Raw genomic sequence first — 17846 nt, forward strand, 5'->3', positions numbered from 1 at the left:
TTCACTTTTTGAGCGGTGCAACCACTCCAAGGAACAGCAATGTCCGTGTTCACCTATGTGTTCATGCGTTCGTTAATGAGCACCAGTACATGACCAGTAGGTGGCGCTGTTGTGCCAGAAACAGAGAGAGGGATAGTGTTGCACTGTTGCCTGCTAATGAGAGAGAGAGAGAGAGAGAGAGGTGGGGGGGAGTTGCACCACTCAGTTCACATGGGTGTGATTCTTTTCAAAAATAGCAGACCTACAAGCTCATAGCGCGCCACTCGGTGGCGCGCTATGAGCTTGTAGATCTGCTATTTTTCAATAGCTAAATTATAACATAATGTATGTGCACCACTGATCTAGGCCAAGGTCACATGACCCTGCTGACTACAACAGTGACATAGGTTTAGGTTGGTAAGGATAAATCACCTTTGTTCATGGCGATCACTCCTAAGGCATTCCAGTAGCTGTGGCTCCCACTGTCCATCATGATCGCCTTCTTCACGCACTGAGAGGAGAAACAGAGGGCAGAATGGTAAATGTATAACAAATGTAAATTATCCTAAGCAATATTCAATGTCCACCCATTAAAACCGGGAAAGCATGCGTTATTTAAATGTTCATTGTGTTATGCTTTGGCTATTCAAAAATAGCACATAATATACAAATCTTTGAATAATATGTATTTTATAGCTAACATTTTGAATTCAAATCTTTGCTTCTGGGAGGTCCCTGGCTGTAACAAGATGTTACAGATGGGGGGTAAGCGGCCAAGTAAGTGGTTAAACTCCCTGAAGGTGAATTATCTCCCGACAATGACCAGCTATAGCCAGATATTATCCCGCTTATTACATGGCTACCTAACATAAATTAATACATTGACACAAAAAAGTATTCCATAAGTTCGCGCTGTGCTGCGTCTGGCCGGAAAACAAGGAAGTGAGTTGATCAAATCGAATCCATTTGCGGGTCCTGCTTCGTCTATCTCTCGCTCAAATGTTTTCAAAAACATTTTTGAGAGCAATGTTTAGCTGTAAATGACAGTGTGTGTCACTAGTGTGTGTGTGTGTGTGTGTGTGTGTTTACATGGCTGTCATGTAGGGAACAGCAGTAAATCAAACGGGGCGCAGCTGGTGCTCAGAGGGTTTGATCGCCGCTGAATTCAGCGATTGACCAGTCAGAATCAATTAAGCATTCAAACAAGCCATGTAATAAAGACATTATAATTTGGGGGTCCTTGAGCACCACTCAAAAAGTACGTTTTTCAGAAAAGAAGACGACATTTTGTAGAATGGTCCTCAGGTCTTAATGGGTGTCACCTGTTGGGCCTTCTCCAGCAGCAGGGCCAGGGAGCCGTCCTCCTCCACCTCTGCAGAGCAGGGTATGTGGGCCTGCTGGTAGTAGTTGAGACCCAGGGCGTACCACAGGCTGGGGGCCTCGGGCATCAACTTCAGGGCACGGCCATAGCACCTACAGGACATTAAAATGTCGTTTATTTATTGATTTAATACTTTATTCAAAGTTTGCAAAAAAAAGTACAGAGGCACAGTTATACAATAATGCTAAAAGGATAACACTGTTGTCCTACATCAATACTAGGAGCAGTACGTTTTATTTACAGAAAAATATATATATATTTTGGAAACACTAGCCAGGTGCTCTTTTATGGCGGTTTTTAAGGAGGTTAGGGGGTCACACTTTTTGATGGCTGGTGGTAGGGCATTCCACATGTTAGTGGCATAATAGTCAGCTACTGATTTGTCAATATTGACCGATTTTACATTGTAGGTTCTGCTCAATATAGAAAGGAGAAGAAGAATACCTCTCCCCGACTTTGAGTGTCTGGGCCTGGTTGAGACTGTGGCTCTGGGTGGAGGGTTCTAAGCCAGCCAACGGGCCAGGCACCAGGACCTGGGCTCTGTTCGGAGACACAGTTCCCACGGTGGTGGTGCAGGCGTCTCCAAGCAGCTTCCACAGACAGGACAGGTCTGGACGGAGTTCCACTGCCCTGGAGGAAGGTCAGGACAGAAGCAAAGGTGAATTAATGGAGGACTCAACAGGAGGATAGATGGATGGATGGATGGATGGATGGTTGGATGCATGGATGGATCTAGTCAATAATTTGATGTCCGGCTGCCGCGTTTCGCAGACATACAGCCAACCAGCTGAAGAAATTGCAGATTGATGCTACAGTCGGCCATACAAAAAAAGATGAGTCACTTTGTATTTTAAAACAAATATCTAAAATGACACGGATGCTTTCCCAGGTCTTAATGGGTTATAAAATAGAGAATTCTTTATTGATTACAAGTATTAGTTTCATTAACTGTTGCACCCAATACTTCATATTGCTGTATCACTTCTCCTAATGCATACCTGAAGAGGTTCTGTATAGCCTGTTGGATGAGGTCGATGGCACCTCCATCTCTGCAATCTTCCATCAAACCTTTAGCCAGGGCCAGCTGACACTCTCCTAGACCTGGACACGATGATATATAGTAGTAGTAGAACACGGTCACGGTAACGTTTAATAAAGGCTATAATAGCAAAAGGAAACACATCATCACAATCATTTTAACCACTTCATCCATTATGTTTCGAGCCTCTGGAAAATGTTGAATATTTTCTTAAGACAATTTCAAATCTTCTCTTATCGGGGGGGGGGGGGGGGGGGGTCCTTGGCACAAGACATTTTCACATACAGTATTGCACACACACACACACACACACACCTTTGAGAGCAGGGACATAGTCCTCCCGTGCCGTGATCTGCAGGTACTCGGCGACGGCCTCCTTGAACTTGCCCAGGGTCTGTTTGATGGCGGCCGCCTGGTAGACACTGTAGATGGAGGCCGGGTGGAGTTGGTGGGCCTTGCTGAAGGCCTTCAGGGCAGCCGTGAAGCTCCTCCGGTTCAGGTAGGCCTCGCCCAGACACTCCCAACACACCCAGTTCTCTGGGTCGGCCCGCAGAGCTGCCTGCAGGCTATACACACACACGCAAGAAGACACCGTCGAATCATCACAATTGCTTTCAACCCGCTGAGACGTGTTGTATAAGCTTGTAGATCTCTAGACTCTTTTCAGGTGCGTGGCCATGCTTCGATAGAACCTATTCACACGGCGGCCCATGTTGTTGGCATTTTGCATTGCGTTAACTTAATGGCAAGATGGACAGTGTGTGAATAGGGTCTATATAGAAGTCACCGGACCCCAAAGTCCCGGACCCGAAGTCCCCGGACCCCACTTGACCCCCAGGGGTACTTGAGGCAGTTCCAGGACCAGGGGGTCCCTGGCTCAATTAGAGACATAAGGAACCAAATGGACCCTTATGAGTCTGTAACTCCATTTGTACACTCTCAGAGTTAAATTAACAGTGGTTTTACAATATAAATTGGGGTACCAGAGATAGAAATGCCATTAAATCAGGGAGTGAATTTGGGGGTCCATGAAATGAATGTGTTTCGGAAATCACTGCTAGAGCCGTGAAAATCCTCCCTGGTGGGGGTCACTGCTGGCATATGTTTTCAAATGGGGGGTCCGTGGTCTAATAAATGTTGATTTGGGGGGTCCTTGATACGCAAAGCGTTTGGGAACCACTGTTCTATGGAATCCAAATGACTGAAATCAATCGTGGTGACCGTGAGACTGGTGACTGAGAACTTTAATCCCTGCAAATGTCAGAGTCTTACTCAGCGACGGCCTGCGGGTGCTGTCCAACCTTCAGGTGGTAAAGGCCTCTTCGCATCCAGGCCCACTTGGCCGAGCCCGGAGTGGCTTTCTGTAACACTGACTGGAGCACTGCCAGAGCAGTGTCCTGTGGCATGGAGAGAGAGAGAGAGAGAGACATTATTGAAACCGATAATGTAATGGAACACGATGGCTTTCAACTAGGGCTGCAACTATCGACAGTCAATTGATTCTATATCAATTTGATGGTTGATAATCTAATCTCTCAAGACAGCACCACTGGCCTAAACATGGTAAATGGTGCATTTATATAGCGCCATCCAAGGCGCTTTACATAGATTGTGCATTACATTCACCCATGCATACACCGATTGCGGAGGAAGCCATGCAAGGTACCAACCAGCACATCGGGAGCAATTTGGGGTTCAGTGTCTTGCCCAAGGACACTTCGACATGTAGACAGGAGAAGCCGGGATTCGCACCGCCGACCCATGGATCATTGGACGACCTGCTCTACCTCCTGAGCCACAGTTGTCCCTGCTCTCAAACATGTTGTTGTTAGTAGGAATAAACACAGAATCACCCTGGAGGAGAAAGGGGAGGAGCTAAACTGAGTTCCTGTTTCTACACAAAAAACAAAGGGGTATTCTTTCTTTTTTTCCACTTTTTTTACAGGAATGGGTTCCCAGTTTGGGATGAATCAAAGAATAATCAAGAAGCATATTTTTCTCTCATATTGTATTTGTATACTGTACATAAACAAACACTATAAGCCCATTTACTTCGTCATACAACGATGTGGCACACAAATATCAAGCAGCCCTATTGGACAGTCCAAGTTATAACACGCAATTAAATTGATTCGATTTAACGATCAATCAACTGTTGCACCCCACTTTGTTTCAGCCACTTGTTTTGACATGCAGGCAAGGCAAACTCTCCATTCACATTAAATGTTCCAATGTCCAATGGCCAAAAACACAATTCAATCGCAATTATTTGCGTGACATTTAACCGTCAACGTAAACGTGCAAGCGCGACGGCCCCTACTGGGGTCGTCGTCGTCCTCACCATGTCCCCTTGCGCCATGCTGAGGTCCACCGAGGCGGCCCCCGACTCGCCGTCGCCGCCGTCCAGCTCAAAGGCCTTCTTGTAGCAGCCCCGCGCTCGGCCGCGGTCCTTCGCCACCTGGCGGTAGTAGTGTCCCAGATAGCGGAACACGCCGCCCAGGTAGGGGTCCTGCTTCGCTGCCTGATGAACAACAGAACGATGCACATTCAGAAGAAGAGATGGAGGTGGAGACCGCCAGCTCTTCACGGAAAGGTTACAGGTTCCCCCATTCCTCTATACAGCTGGTCTGTGTCTGTATGCACTTAACCCATTCAGGCCCGACGTCGAAATTAAAACAAAATATTTTTTTCAGTGGTTCTCAATATTTCATGCCAAGGACCCCAAAGATTATATATGTAATATGGCGCCGACCCCCATCTGAAAATATGTTGTTCCAGGGACCTCCCAGAAGCAAAGATTTGAGTTAAAAACTGAAACACTGACATACTGTATATATATTCGAAGATTTAAGGCACATTTTCACGATTTTTTCTTTTTTTTTTTTCAATTTCGTTTTTATTGAAGTTTAATCAGACAAAGATGAAAACGAAACGACTGACAGTTGACAATACAGACAAAATAAAACAAGACAATATACATGCAATACACACAAGGGGGGGAAATCTGCCTCTCTTCTCTATTGATGATCACAAATACAAGTATCTCAAACAGGTGTAACTGCTTCTGCAGGTTAAACAAATTAATTTAAACAAAATCAGGTCTCATTGTCGAGATATGAGCAATCCATCTAAACCAGTTATCTGTGAAGACTTCAACCTGGCCTCTAAAGCTGAATGTAATTCTTCCCATGATAAATATACCATTAAATCAATCCATTCATTTATAGTTGGTATAACATTTGTAAGCCACTTTTTTGTTAAAGGTGATATAGGCAGGTTTTCAGCCAAAAATCAAAATATTTATCTATCTATATTTGTGGCCTTATTCCCTCTATCTTCCCCTATATTTTGATGCTGAGCTGCTGCCCTGTAGACATACACTCTCCCTTTGTCTCCCTCTATGTGTTTGTATCTGTTTATATCCACTGTTGTTTTTGTCTCGGGACGGAATAAAGTGTGTTGGGAGGAGGGTCTGTGTGGGGGGTGACGCGGAGTCTTAGCCAATCACAGCGCGAGGGTCTGACTGTGTGTTCGACCCAGCAGTATTATAATGAAAACGCAATGCGATTTCATTGCAAGTATAATATTATCCCCATATCTTAGTTTCACCATTGTTCATGTGAAATAGTATGTTTATGATGTAATATGTAAGCCTGTTGAAATTATGAGAATCGCTATGTATAGCGCATGGTTGGGTGGTCCGGCCGGCTTGAAGCTTGCATTCATGATTCAACCCGTGCTCGCCAACGGTGACAAGCCGTCGCTGATCATCATAGCAATTTTTCTTCATTGCAATGAATAACCGTGGACAAAGTAGTTCACATGAACGATGCTGTAGTGGCTGGGGCATTTGAGGGGCAATATGTTTTATATGCACGATTACAAATGAAAGATAATTGAATTGAGAGCCAGTGAGTCTGCTCCACTACTTCCTACTTCCTCATTTGCGGGACTCGTCGTGTCAGTCTTGTGATATTGTGATTACGCTACAGTTACCCTTAAAAAAACATGTCAACTCAATGTCATTGTTGTAACTATGATATCGATAGAAATTCATAATTTTTTAATGTCATATTTAGCCATACGAGCGCAATATCCATAGCGTCCCTCCCAGCAGCAACAACAACCCCATAGCCTGAAGTGACCTGGCTCAGCCAATAGAATGACGGGGGGAGGGGGGTGGAGCTAGATTTTAATTTGTTTGGAAACACTCGATCAATGCTGTGTACAAACACTGGAAACTTGTCTACAATACCTTTAAGGCTTAGATCTGCTATTTTTCAATAGCTAAAGCACAGCATAATGCTAACACCAAATGCGGTTCCCGCCCCAAAATGGGTTGATACATTTGTTCCCAAACCTTTTAGCTCAAGACCCCAAAGAGAAATGAGATGTTTGCCCGCGGGACGCAAACTAGTGAAAATAGCAGATCAACAAGGCTTCGCGCCACGCTGTGAGCTTGTAGATGAGCTATTTTTACTACTTCTTAAACATTTCTTTTCGTACATTTATGGAATTTCTTAGATTTTAATTTTATCTATTCATGAAATAGTTAGCTTTTTGAGGGTGAAATGTTTTGAAATAATAATTAGCTATTTTCGCCGAATGTTCGGCCGAGAAAAGGTAAAGTAAGCTAGGATTCATGTGGTTCAATCTCACGGATGCTCCAGGTGAAGAGCATCAGCTAAACGACTCGGAAGCAAAATATGGTGAGAATGTCAGAAGTGGGTTGCGGACATCGTGTTCGCCGCTGGTGTTGGACACGGAGTTTAAAGAATAAACGTCTGGACCTGAAGAAGGCCATCTGTGGCCCGAAAACGTTGTGCCACATGTATACCACTTTGGGTGATTTAAAGTAAAGATAATAGCAGTTTTAGCAGCAACGCTGTTGTGTGGACTTTTACTCTTTCAAACGTGAAATGCAAAAAAAAAATGCAAAGATTAGAACATTATTAGGTCAATCTCACTAACCTTCAGCAAGTGCGTGTGAGCCTTGGTCCTGTCTTGACGAGTCTCTTCTCCCATGTCCCAGTAGAGCTGTCCCAGGAGGAAAAAGTATTCCCCGCAATCTGGGCTCTGAGCTGCTGCCTGCATGAAACTACAGTAGGAACCCCATTAACGGTTAGCTAGAGGGCACTTTTCCCCCAGTCTGTGGGGATATTTTCTGTGATGAGATCCACACAGGGGTGTCTTAGATCCCCTCATGTAAGAACTGTGTGGGCTTTTCCGCCAGGGACATGGCTCTGGATCATTGTACATGTTGCGTGCAACTCGCAGAAGCCCAGAAATGTAGTCTATGGGCTGTTTGAATCATTTCTAGCATGTATTGTGTTACTCTTTCTTGGCATATTTGTACATAATATTATGTAGAAAGAAATAACCCCACAAACCAGGGGAATAGCACCCTCTAGGACCCTCTCTACCAGTGACATCGGGACATCAGTGCATGGTCTATAGACATTACCCACACAGCATTCATAGACGCAGTGAGAAATAATTTCACAGCCTTAAGTTTCCCTACCTCTGCTCAGCCAGCTGATGCTGATTCTGGGCTAACTGGGCAAGCCCTCTTAGTGCCAAGCCTGGTGCAAAGTTAGGGTCAGATCCAAGTAGCTCAGACGATACCTGCCAAGGACACATTCAAAGATGGGAGCAATTATTGTAACGGTGACATTTCTTGTTTTCATTTCATTTTTTTGTTATGATAAGACAGCCTATCTTTTTAACCCTGGCACTGATTGAAAGAGGAAGGGTAGCTAAGCATTTATAAATACTAGAGCAGTACTAGAGTGGTAAATACTGGTCTACGTGGAATGATGGAAGTTGGAAACGAATGATCAGTTATTATGTCTGTGTCCGTTTTATGCCCATATATATATATATATATATATATATATATATATATATATATATATATATATATATATTCTTTGTCAGGCATGCCCAAAAATGGAATCTATGCTGATGTCAGAACTCCATTCCATTGTGATATCGGAACAGGCCAGCTCCATATAGAGCGTCGCAGTCCCGCTCCCTTTCATGACGACGCCAGGCCCAGGAAATGAATCCCAATGCATTTTTCCCAAAGACATTTCAAAACGTATTTATTTAAAGACCTTTTAAGCGTCGTACGAAGCCAACTCGAGTCGTGACAAATCATGACAACAAACACAATATTTTGGACCAAACAAATAATTACAAAGAAGAAAAACAAAAAAAAAAGTGTTGTAACCTTGCCGTTTTTTTCTACTTTCTAATTATTTGTTTGGCCCAAAACATTGTGTTTATTGTCATGATTTGTCACGACAAGAGTTGGCTTTGTCCGCGGCGTAAACGTCTTTTAAATAAATACTTTCTGAAAAGTCTATGAGGAAAATGAACGGGGATTTCATTTCCGGGTCTCTCGAGGGGGGGGCGAGACTGCGACGCTCTATATATGGAGATCCTGGAGTGATCAGGTGAGCTCAATTGGCTAATTTGGGCCCTGTCCACACTTTTGTGCTGGTTCTGGACAACGGTGTATACCACGGCACCGACGCTGTGGTGGTGTGGAACGCGCGTGTCAAATTTGAAGTCGGTGGGGCAAGCGGTTCTCGAGTAGCGTTCATTACAGACGTACACACACACACACACACACACACACACACACACAGACATGGTGCATTAAATACCGGTACTGACAATTTGCCCAAGTCGAGTAAGAATGTGTCGTCATATTATATCATTATCTCATAATAATATCATGTCATATCGTTCACAGATCATTTGCGTTTGCTACGCAGACAAATCATCAGTGTTGATGCAAACGAGGTGGACATGTGTTAACCCATTTAGACCCGAGGACGATTCTACAAAATGTCTTCTAAATCCTGACAGTTTTCTGAAAAACCTCATGTTTCTATGTCAGTCGTTCTCATACATTTTCATGTCAAGGACCCCCAGAATGATATGCATTTGGGCCCCGCATCTGAAAATAATGTTGTTCCAGGGACAGCGCCAGAGGCAAAGATATACCGGTAGTTAAAAACTTTGGCTCTGGAAGCCGCTTGGTGTGGTGGCGCGCTATATGAGCGTGTAGTAGATCTGCTATTTTTCAATAGCTAAATGATATTAAAATGTGTGCACACTTTGGGGTTCAATTAACGTTAAGGTACTTTACCTGGAGGGCGTGGTCCACCCGTCCTTTATTCAGATATGCTCTTCCTTTAAAGGCCATCAGGACAGGATCATTTTTAGCACCTGGGATCTAAAACAAAAATAAATCAAATCAAATCAAAACCAGAAAACATTTCGCAGTTCAACTTTTTTGTGTTCAAACCGCAAGACAATGCCAGGGGACACTTTGTGGGACAACTGCTGAATAGTCAAATAAATACATTAAATTAAAATCGGACGCATGCTCTGCAAAGAGAAACAGTTTGACTGGCAAGAATCAGATCAGTCAAATTCAACGAACGTCACAGATGAACCCCATGACACATGTGAACGAGCAGCAACAACACCCCCGAAACAAACAAGAATTTGTCCTTTAGCAACATAGAGGTTACAACTTCCTACTACAAGTGTCTTAAGGCCAAATAATAAAAACTAGACAGTAGACTAAAATGTTAGGGGGAGGGGGGGGGGGGGGGGGGGGGATAGTGGAGAAGAGATCCAGTAGAAGTCATTTTATGCTTGGTTGCACTCCGAAAATAGCAGATCTACAAGCTGCGACGTGTTGTGAGCTTAATGTAGATCAGCTATTTTCAGGGGAAAACAAAGTGTAGTCGACTACAATCTTAGGATATTTAGTCGACTAAAATTAGAGCGACACTAAAACATTTCAGAAGCGTTAAAATATGACACAAAAAAAACAAATGAGCATTTGCGCCTGTCGTAGACATGCGCAGAGCAAGTTCAGTCAGGGAACCTCAGTCAGCGCGCCGGCCGTTAATTGGGCCACCACATCCACATGATTCACTCAGCCAATCACAGCTCACCCCATCTCTCATACCGGCTACTTGAACCAGAGGTTTGCATTCCTCTGCCTTCTTGTTTGCCCACTGCTGCTGTATCAGCGTGCTGCTGTCATACAACTTGCGCTCATTCTGCTTGCTTACTTGCTAATGCTTTATTGTATACTGTGCGCTGCTGTATACAAGTGCGTGCTCACCCACCTCCACCCCAGCTACCACCTGTCGTTTTGGATCTACTGTTTTAGGTACGGGGGATTCGGAGTCCCTATGGTCGGGACTGATGCGCTTGACCCGTACCTAAAAAGCAGATCCAATACATCGCCAAACCATAATAAATATATTGCATTGATTATCTTATATTCAATAAATATATATATTACATCCTCCTTGAGTTGTCTGACTGAACCTAAGTTAGACTCAAACTAACATCAACAGTACCTCTGTGAGCGTCTGCAGGGCCTGTTCTGCAGCCTTCTCCTCCAGGCTCCTCACCAGGCCCTCCAGCCTCAGCCTCAGGAGGCTTAGCCTCAGCGTCTCATCTCCAGACTGGCACAGGGTCAGACCTATAGGAACGATGCAACAAGATGGGCTCAAACACACACAGACTGGCACAGGGTCAGACCTATAGGAACGATACAACAAGACGGGCTCAAACACACACAGACTGGCACAGGGTCAGACCTATAGGAACGATGCAACAAGGCACACGCGTTCAGGATGGGCTCAAACACACACAGCCTCACGCCTCGGACCACACGGGAGACTAGCTGTGCTATAGGCCAGGGCACTGGTTCCCAAACACTCGGTCGGGAGTCGGGACCTTAGAGTATATATGAATAGAGACGGCACCGGATTTCTCCTCCCATCCACTTGCAGTAACCCATTCTGACCTGTGATCAGATTCTAAAAAATGTCTTCTACATCCTGACAGTTTTCTGAAAAAGCTATGTTTCTATGTCAGTCGCTCTTCGATTTAAAAAAAAATAGCAGACGTACAAGCTCGTAGCGCGCCACTCGGTGGCGCGCTATGAGCTATTTTCACTAGTTTGGGTCATCGGTCACCTTGGCCGCAGGACGTGGCACAGTCCGAGTATCTGTGCATGCGGAGCTGGGCCTGAGCCAGACTGCACCAGCCGGGACTGGAGCCCGTTGTCTTCAACCCTGATGAGAACACAACGGAGAAGACACGTCACACACCAGCAATAAGACCACAATGACGTCGCGTGTATCCAAAAATAAATCGTTATTTTCAGTGCATAAATGGCACAAACCTCGCTCCAGCTCCGTGACGGCGTCTACATATTTGCCGTCCTGCAGAGCTTGGGTGCCGAGACCTAGACGGCCTAAACCGCTGTCCGGGACCATTTCCAGGAGCCGGGCAAAGCAGCTGCTTGCGTCCTCACCGAGGATACCTTGGAACACATGACCATTAGTACAGACCGACGAGGACCTGAGCTGGCACACGCATGTAACAACACTGTGTTCTAAGATACACCATCGCTCCCCAGGCCATCTTTGAACAAGCAGTGTTGAGACAAGCTCGGAATATTGTATCTGACCCCTTGCATGTATTATACCGAGAATACGAGCCAATGCCATCCGGTATAGGAGGTATAGAACTCCACGGTGTGTGTATAATAGATTTAAACACTCTTTTGTTCCCCTGTCAATCAAAATGCTCGATCAGAGATTGCCGAATGCACTTTACCGACTCAGAGATTGCCAAAAGCACTTTTTTGACTAGTTGCACTTTATCAAGGGAATGTGTGCAATATCTCCGTTTTGTGTATGTGGGTGTTTCATGGCGTTTTTCCTTTTCGTATGTGAGCGTGTCTGTTATTTGTATGCAGCTGTGACTCTGTCTCCAAGACAAATTTCTCCCAAGGGAGACAAATGAAGACAACCCTGAACCTTGAATTGTTAGCATTAGCTGTGCATTTTACTGCCCATTTACTCCACAAAGAGTTTCCAAAATAGCGACAGTAGCAGCCCCGGTGCAATGCTTTGTGAGCTTGTAGATCGGCAATTTCCGCTAGTTCCATGCAACACCGTTCCAGCCTAAAATAGGGCTTAAGTGGTGAAAGCATTGTCAAAATTAATGTTGGTAGAAGCAGGGCCTTACTTACACAGAGGGGCGTGATATAAATACAAATATAGGGATGTCCAATATTGACTTTTTTGCCGATATAATATACAATTCAATTCAATTCAAAGGGCTTTATTGGCATGAGAAAACATACGTTTACATTGCCAAAGCAGAAAGAACAAAACAACAATACAGCAATACAATCAAAACAAAAATTATGTACTTTGAAGGTCAGAATCTTCAATAGATCAACTTCTGTGTACCAAGATAACTCGATGCAGGTATAGTGCAGGAATATACACAATGATTAGTCTTTAGGGTGGTTGTGTTCCATTTGATATCCTTCTCCTATCACAGCAACTCACAAATCTTGCTGCTGTGTTTGCACATTGTTGTACTTCGCCCAGCAGATATGGGAGTTTTTTGTCATTGGTCATGTTTTCAAAATCTCCGTGTGTGGTTGTAATCTGTGGGAAGTATGTGTCTCTGATGTCTTGGTACAATGGACAGATGGTTAGGAAGTGTAGCTCGGTTTCCACTTCGTTTAGTGTGCAGTGGGTGCATAGTCTGTCTTCTCTCGGGATACAGGTCTGCCTACGACGGCCTTTCTCGATATACAATATCCAGCTGAACGAGTCAAAATCCGAGATCCTGCTATTTGGTAGTTTCAAATATGGTGCTGTTGGAACCAACAGCACACCGGCGTCGATCACCAGGACGTCCCACACTATGTGGATGTGCTCAAGAACGACGCAGGAGCGCAAAGTACGAACGGCCTGGCCACAATGGAGGGCTCGTGAGGACGACAGAGAGAGAGAGAGAGAGAGAGAGAGAGAGAGAGAGAGAGAGACACACACACACACACACACCCCGTTTACCTGTTTTGAGATAGTGAGAGCAGAGAACCTCCAGAGGATAACTCTGAGTGGGATAGAGGGACAGAGTGGCATCACAGGCCTCTTTCAGTTTGGCCGCTTGGTGTGGTAGCTACAGAGAGATGGAAGATTCATCAGCTGCTGTTGCTGTTGGGGAAAAAACACTCCAGTCCACCGAATGTGCCACTCTCGTATAGGGCTGGGCAATATGGACAGATGGATAAAATATCAAGATGTTTGATCAAACACCTTGATATCGATATTGTAATGATAATCATGTGAATTTGTGTCTTTAACCCATTTAGGCCTGACGTCGGAAAAAGAAAAAAGTCTTCTGAAAGAATGTATATTTAAAGATTTGTGCCGCATTTTCACGATTTAAATAAAAAAATCAAACCTACAAGCTATGAGCTTGTAGATCTGCTATTTTTCAATAGCTAAAGTATAACAAAATGCTTAGTTAAAACACCAAAAGGGGTTCCCGCCCCAAAATGGGTTAATTTGTCAAATAAGTAAGTAAGTAAATGCATAATAATGTGAAATGGCTATCATCATCATGATATTGTGATATTCCTACTCTCATATCACGAAATCGGTATATTATTGGTATATTTCCCAGCTCTGACCTCTTGCAACGCATCTGTGAGAATGGGCATGGAGTATTGCATCGATCACGATGATTCCAAAGCAAAAATGTCAGCGAGCGGAGTATGCTTACCTTGGACAGGCATTTGACAAAGTCGGCCGAGAGCCTCCGGTGTTCATCTCCTGGCACAGAGTCGGTGAGAACCATGGCTCTTTCAAAGGCCGTGATCAGCTGTCATTGTAGGAAACAACCACGGCAATGAGCATAAAAGTATTGCTCGTTCAGTGTTTCCCACTGGTGTCCCCAGTTTCACAAAATCATAACTTTTACATTTCCTCCAGTCTGCCTGTATGTTCTCAATGGGTAGCAGTATAACTTGTCATACAGAGTAGAGGGTATGCGCATGCATAAAGTGAGTGGGCAAAGTGTATTTGATGTCGTGTAACGCAAGCATATAGGACTTTTCAAGGCCAGAACGTTTTTTTTTTGTCACTCAGTAGGTTATTAACTTCTGGGTATGATGATGGTGTCACATCACTGCATACCCTCTAGTATATTATCCTGTAATATTGCTAACTCGTGTAACAGCCCTGTGAATTATATGACATTATATTGTCAAATATTAGTCAAAAATATGTTTTTGTCATTCAAACCTTTTCAAAGGCGCCCATGCAGCTATATACTGTAGGCGATCTTATATTATTTGCATCGATACCGAATTTTCGAACTTCTGTCAAGAAGGCAATAGTAATACTTGTTGTATTGCACACTGAGGGAAGTCAAGTTAGGTCAATTTTTATTCATAAACCACATTTTAAAAGACCAAAGGCCGACCAAAGTGCTGTACAGCATGAGGAAAAAACGAGATGAAAACATTACACAAAACATCAAGGTTAAAAACCCACAAAAAAAGCAACAGATACAGAGGATACATCCAACAAAAAGGCATCAAGTAAAAAAAAAAGTTAAAACAAATAAAAGTCTTACATGTTGCTGAGCTTGTTCGTCCCGTTCCTCTGCGTCGGTGCTGTCTGAGAGCAAACGGATCATCTGCTTCCACAGCTCCAGTAACTCTTTCTTCTCTACAGCATCCTCTACTTTCAGCTCAATGAGCCGCAGCCAGACGTTGGCCAACTGCAAAAACAATTACACATGAAAGCTTGTTTTGAAACTATATGATCCACACTATAGCTATAGTTTTTGGTTTTTGAAATATGTTAGACAAAGGTCACTAACATGCCCCCAACATCTCTTCCTTCACACGTCTCTCTCTCTCTCACACTTACAATGTAGTAATCGATGAATCGAATTGGCAACTAATCACTAGAGTCCTTTGCAATTTATCATAGATGATTTCCCACTTAACCATAGTTTTTCCAGTGTTAAGTGTAACTAAACTAAAGAGGAGTGATCCATCTCTCTTGCCTTACAATCTGATGATAGTTGTACATGCACAGTAGCGACTGCAAAGCAAAATATGACACATAACCATTAGTATCGAGAACAAAACATATGGCTTGAATATTTATTTTTAAATGACCTATTTGAGTTCAGAAGAGTACTGTTCCTTTTAGACTGACACATGTGTAGCTATTCTTTAATCAAATGTATGTGAGTCAGAATAAGCCTATAAAGACACCATGAGTTGCTTTTATTATTTTTTAATTTTGTTTGTCCTTTATTTGAATAGCAGCCCAATCAGCAGCTAATCAAATTATTTTTTGAATTAATTATATTTTTTGTCTAAAATATTTGTCTAAAATATATAAATTATTTAAGGTGATAGCTAAATAAGTGTCATAATCCGATGAATCGATTCATCGTTTAAATAATCGGCAGATGAATCGATAAAAAATAAACGTTAGTTGCATCCCTAACACACACACACACACACACACACACACACACACACACACACACACACTACATACCTTTAAATATTCTTTGTCCGACAGATAGATGTCTGACAACTTCTTTATCACGTCATAACATTTGTTTTTGTCCGAGCTGTGAATGAAGAACAAATCATTCCTTGACCACTTGCACAATATAATAGCACATCTGCAGTAATTGAAGGTGGTCTCCCTATTGACCTCGGGGCACAGGTCTCCACCAGGGCAGGTCAGGTTTTGGCCTCCTGGTGGCGCTATAATAGGCCAATGTGAGAAGGGTGCCATTTCACACACACACACACACACACACACACACACACACACGGACGGAGTGCAAAGCATACTCTCTCCCCATGCCTTCAGCCTGGTGGAGACAACATCATCAAATGTAATCAAGAAACTATATTACGGTATATTACGGGCATTGAGATAGCAGATCTGCTCTTTTCTCAATATTCATCTGAGGAACCAAGTCAAACGAACGTCTCAACTCCTACATCCCAAGTGCTTGTCAGGGTGTGGTGGTCCCCAGTTCAAATGATAGGACTATTTTGGGGATAACGTCCTGAAAAGGTTGACGACCACTGTCATGGTATATCATAAATAACCGTAGCGGCCAGCGTATGTGCAAAATGACTTTGATATCACAGAGGACGGTAGCATACCTGGCATACAGCTCAATGAGCTTCTGGTAGACGTCGGGTAGCTCTACTTTGAAATCCCACTGGTCAGTCTTCTCATAAAGATTAGCCAAGCCCTGTAAACAGAAATGTAGCTTTGAACGCAACCCAGATTACCTCTCGAGAGCAATTCAATAGAATGTCGCTGGCAGTGAATTTCCATGGGCTCTGAGCTGAATGTGAGATGTAGTGAAATAAAGATGAGAATCATAATACATCCTCATGTATAATAAACAAGAGGAAGCAGAGGTTGAGCTTGTAGATTTGGTGTTGGACAGGATGGCAAAGCCTATAATAATATATACTTAACAGCCTCTATACGTACTTGGTCTGTTCCTTTTACTCTTTCATGTCGTTTCACCAAATTCTATTTTTCCGAAAATGGCAAATATACAAAGTTCACAACGTGTTGCAGAACTTAGATCGCCTATTTTCACTGAAATGTTCGTGCCCCCCCCCCCCCCAAGATTAGGGATGCTAGGGCTCATGTGGTACAAGTGGTTAACCCATTAAGACCTGGAACGCATCCGTGTCACCTTATAGTGTGGTACGAGGTGTATTTCCGTAGGATTTTTTTGCTAAAAGTGATTTTTTTGCTTTTTTGGCTTTCATAGGGACCAAACTGTCAGAAAATGATGGGGTTCAAATTTTCCCGACCCCCACCCCTTATTTGGGGGGTCATATATTTTGGGACCTCCCATAATATTACGCCAGACAATTAATGTCCGATTTTCATAATATTAGGGTTGTTTTATAGGTTTTTAAATATTCTGAGTTGATTTATTATTATTACACTTTGAAAGTAGCCAGAATAATCTTTTCTGACTTTAGGTTGGGGTCTTTCTTCACCGGGACCCCCCGGACTCATCTCAGTACTCATTACATTCCTCGCTCTGCTCCTGTTCCAGAACAATGTCAAATTAGATAATACTTAAAGCATTAAAAGCTTTTTTAGCTGGGCACTGATTACAAAAATGAGTAGTAGTTAATACAGGGGGTCTTCCACAGGGGGCCGGGACTAGTTTTTCCCCTATTCTTGCACCCATATATACAGATTTGCAAGTATTTCGAATAGTATTAGAATATCTTGCGTTTATGTAAAGTACTTTGATAGTTTATTAGTATTCTAGCATTATTGTTGACAGATGTTACTGCAGGTAATAAAGGTATTGCAACTAATTGCAACTTCTCACTTTGGGCACGCAGAATGTGTCCATTTATTTTACACACTGCACTCACACTAACAACACACACACACATACACACACACACACAAGAGCCCATGGTCAATTATGCCTACAATACATTATTTGCAGGATCTATTCATCTTCGTCATCATCATCTTGAATGTCCTCCCTAATAGTGTTGGGACC

At 43.3% G+C, this 17846-nt stretch overlaps 1 protein-coding gene across 2 annotated transcripts in view; it reads right to left on the bottom strand.

The window, feature by feature from the left end:
- Positions 1–17846, bottom strand: part of skic3 (SKI3 subunit of superkiller complex) — a 40453-nt gene that overhangs the window by 18738 nt on the left and 3869 nt on the right. For both annotated transcript variants that reach the window (XM_080766521.1, XM_080766520.1), the window contains exons 4-21: positions 16459–16550; positions 15833–15908; positions 14889–15035; positions 14034–14132; positions 13319–13427; positions 11626–11766; positions 11417–11515; positions 10793–10917; positions 9559–9645; positions 7921–8024; positions 7371–7497; positions 4741–4920; positions 3672–3796; positions 2715–2965; positions 2359–2461; positions 1805–1990; positions 1302–1452; positions 412–490 (exon numbers count right to left, since the gene is read on the bottom strand). In XM_080766521.1, the coding sequence (XP_080622647.1) occupies positions 412–490; positions 1302–1452; positions 1805–1990; positions 2359–2461; positions 2715–2965; positions 3672–3796; positions 4741–4920; positions 7371–7497; positions 7921–8024; positions 9559–9645; positions 10793–10917; positions 11417–11515; positions 11626–11766; positions 13319–13427; positions 14034–14132; positions 14889–15035; positions 15833–15908; positions 16459–16550 (2281 nt within the window). The remainder of the gene's footprint in view (positions 1–411; positions 491–1301; positions 1453–1804; positions 1991–2358; positions 2462–2714; positions 2966–3671; positions 3797–4740; positions 4921–7370; positions 7498–7920; positions 8025–9558; positions 9646–10792; positions 10918–11416; positions 11516–11625; positions 11767–13318; positions 13428–14033; positions 14133–14888; positions 15036–15832; positions 15909–16458; positions 16551–17846) is intronic.

Source organism: Protomyctophum bolini (assembly GCF_963924005.1).
Source record: "Protomyctophum bolini genome assembly, chromosome: 6".
In the NCBI taxonomy this organism is placed as follows: Eukaryota; Metazoa; Chordata; class Actinopteri; order Myctophiformes; family Myctophidae; genus Protomyctophum; species Protomyctophum bolini.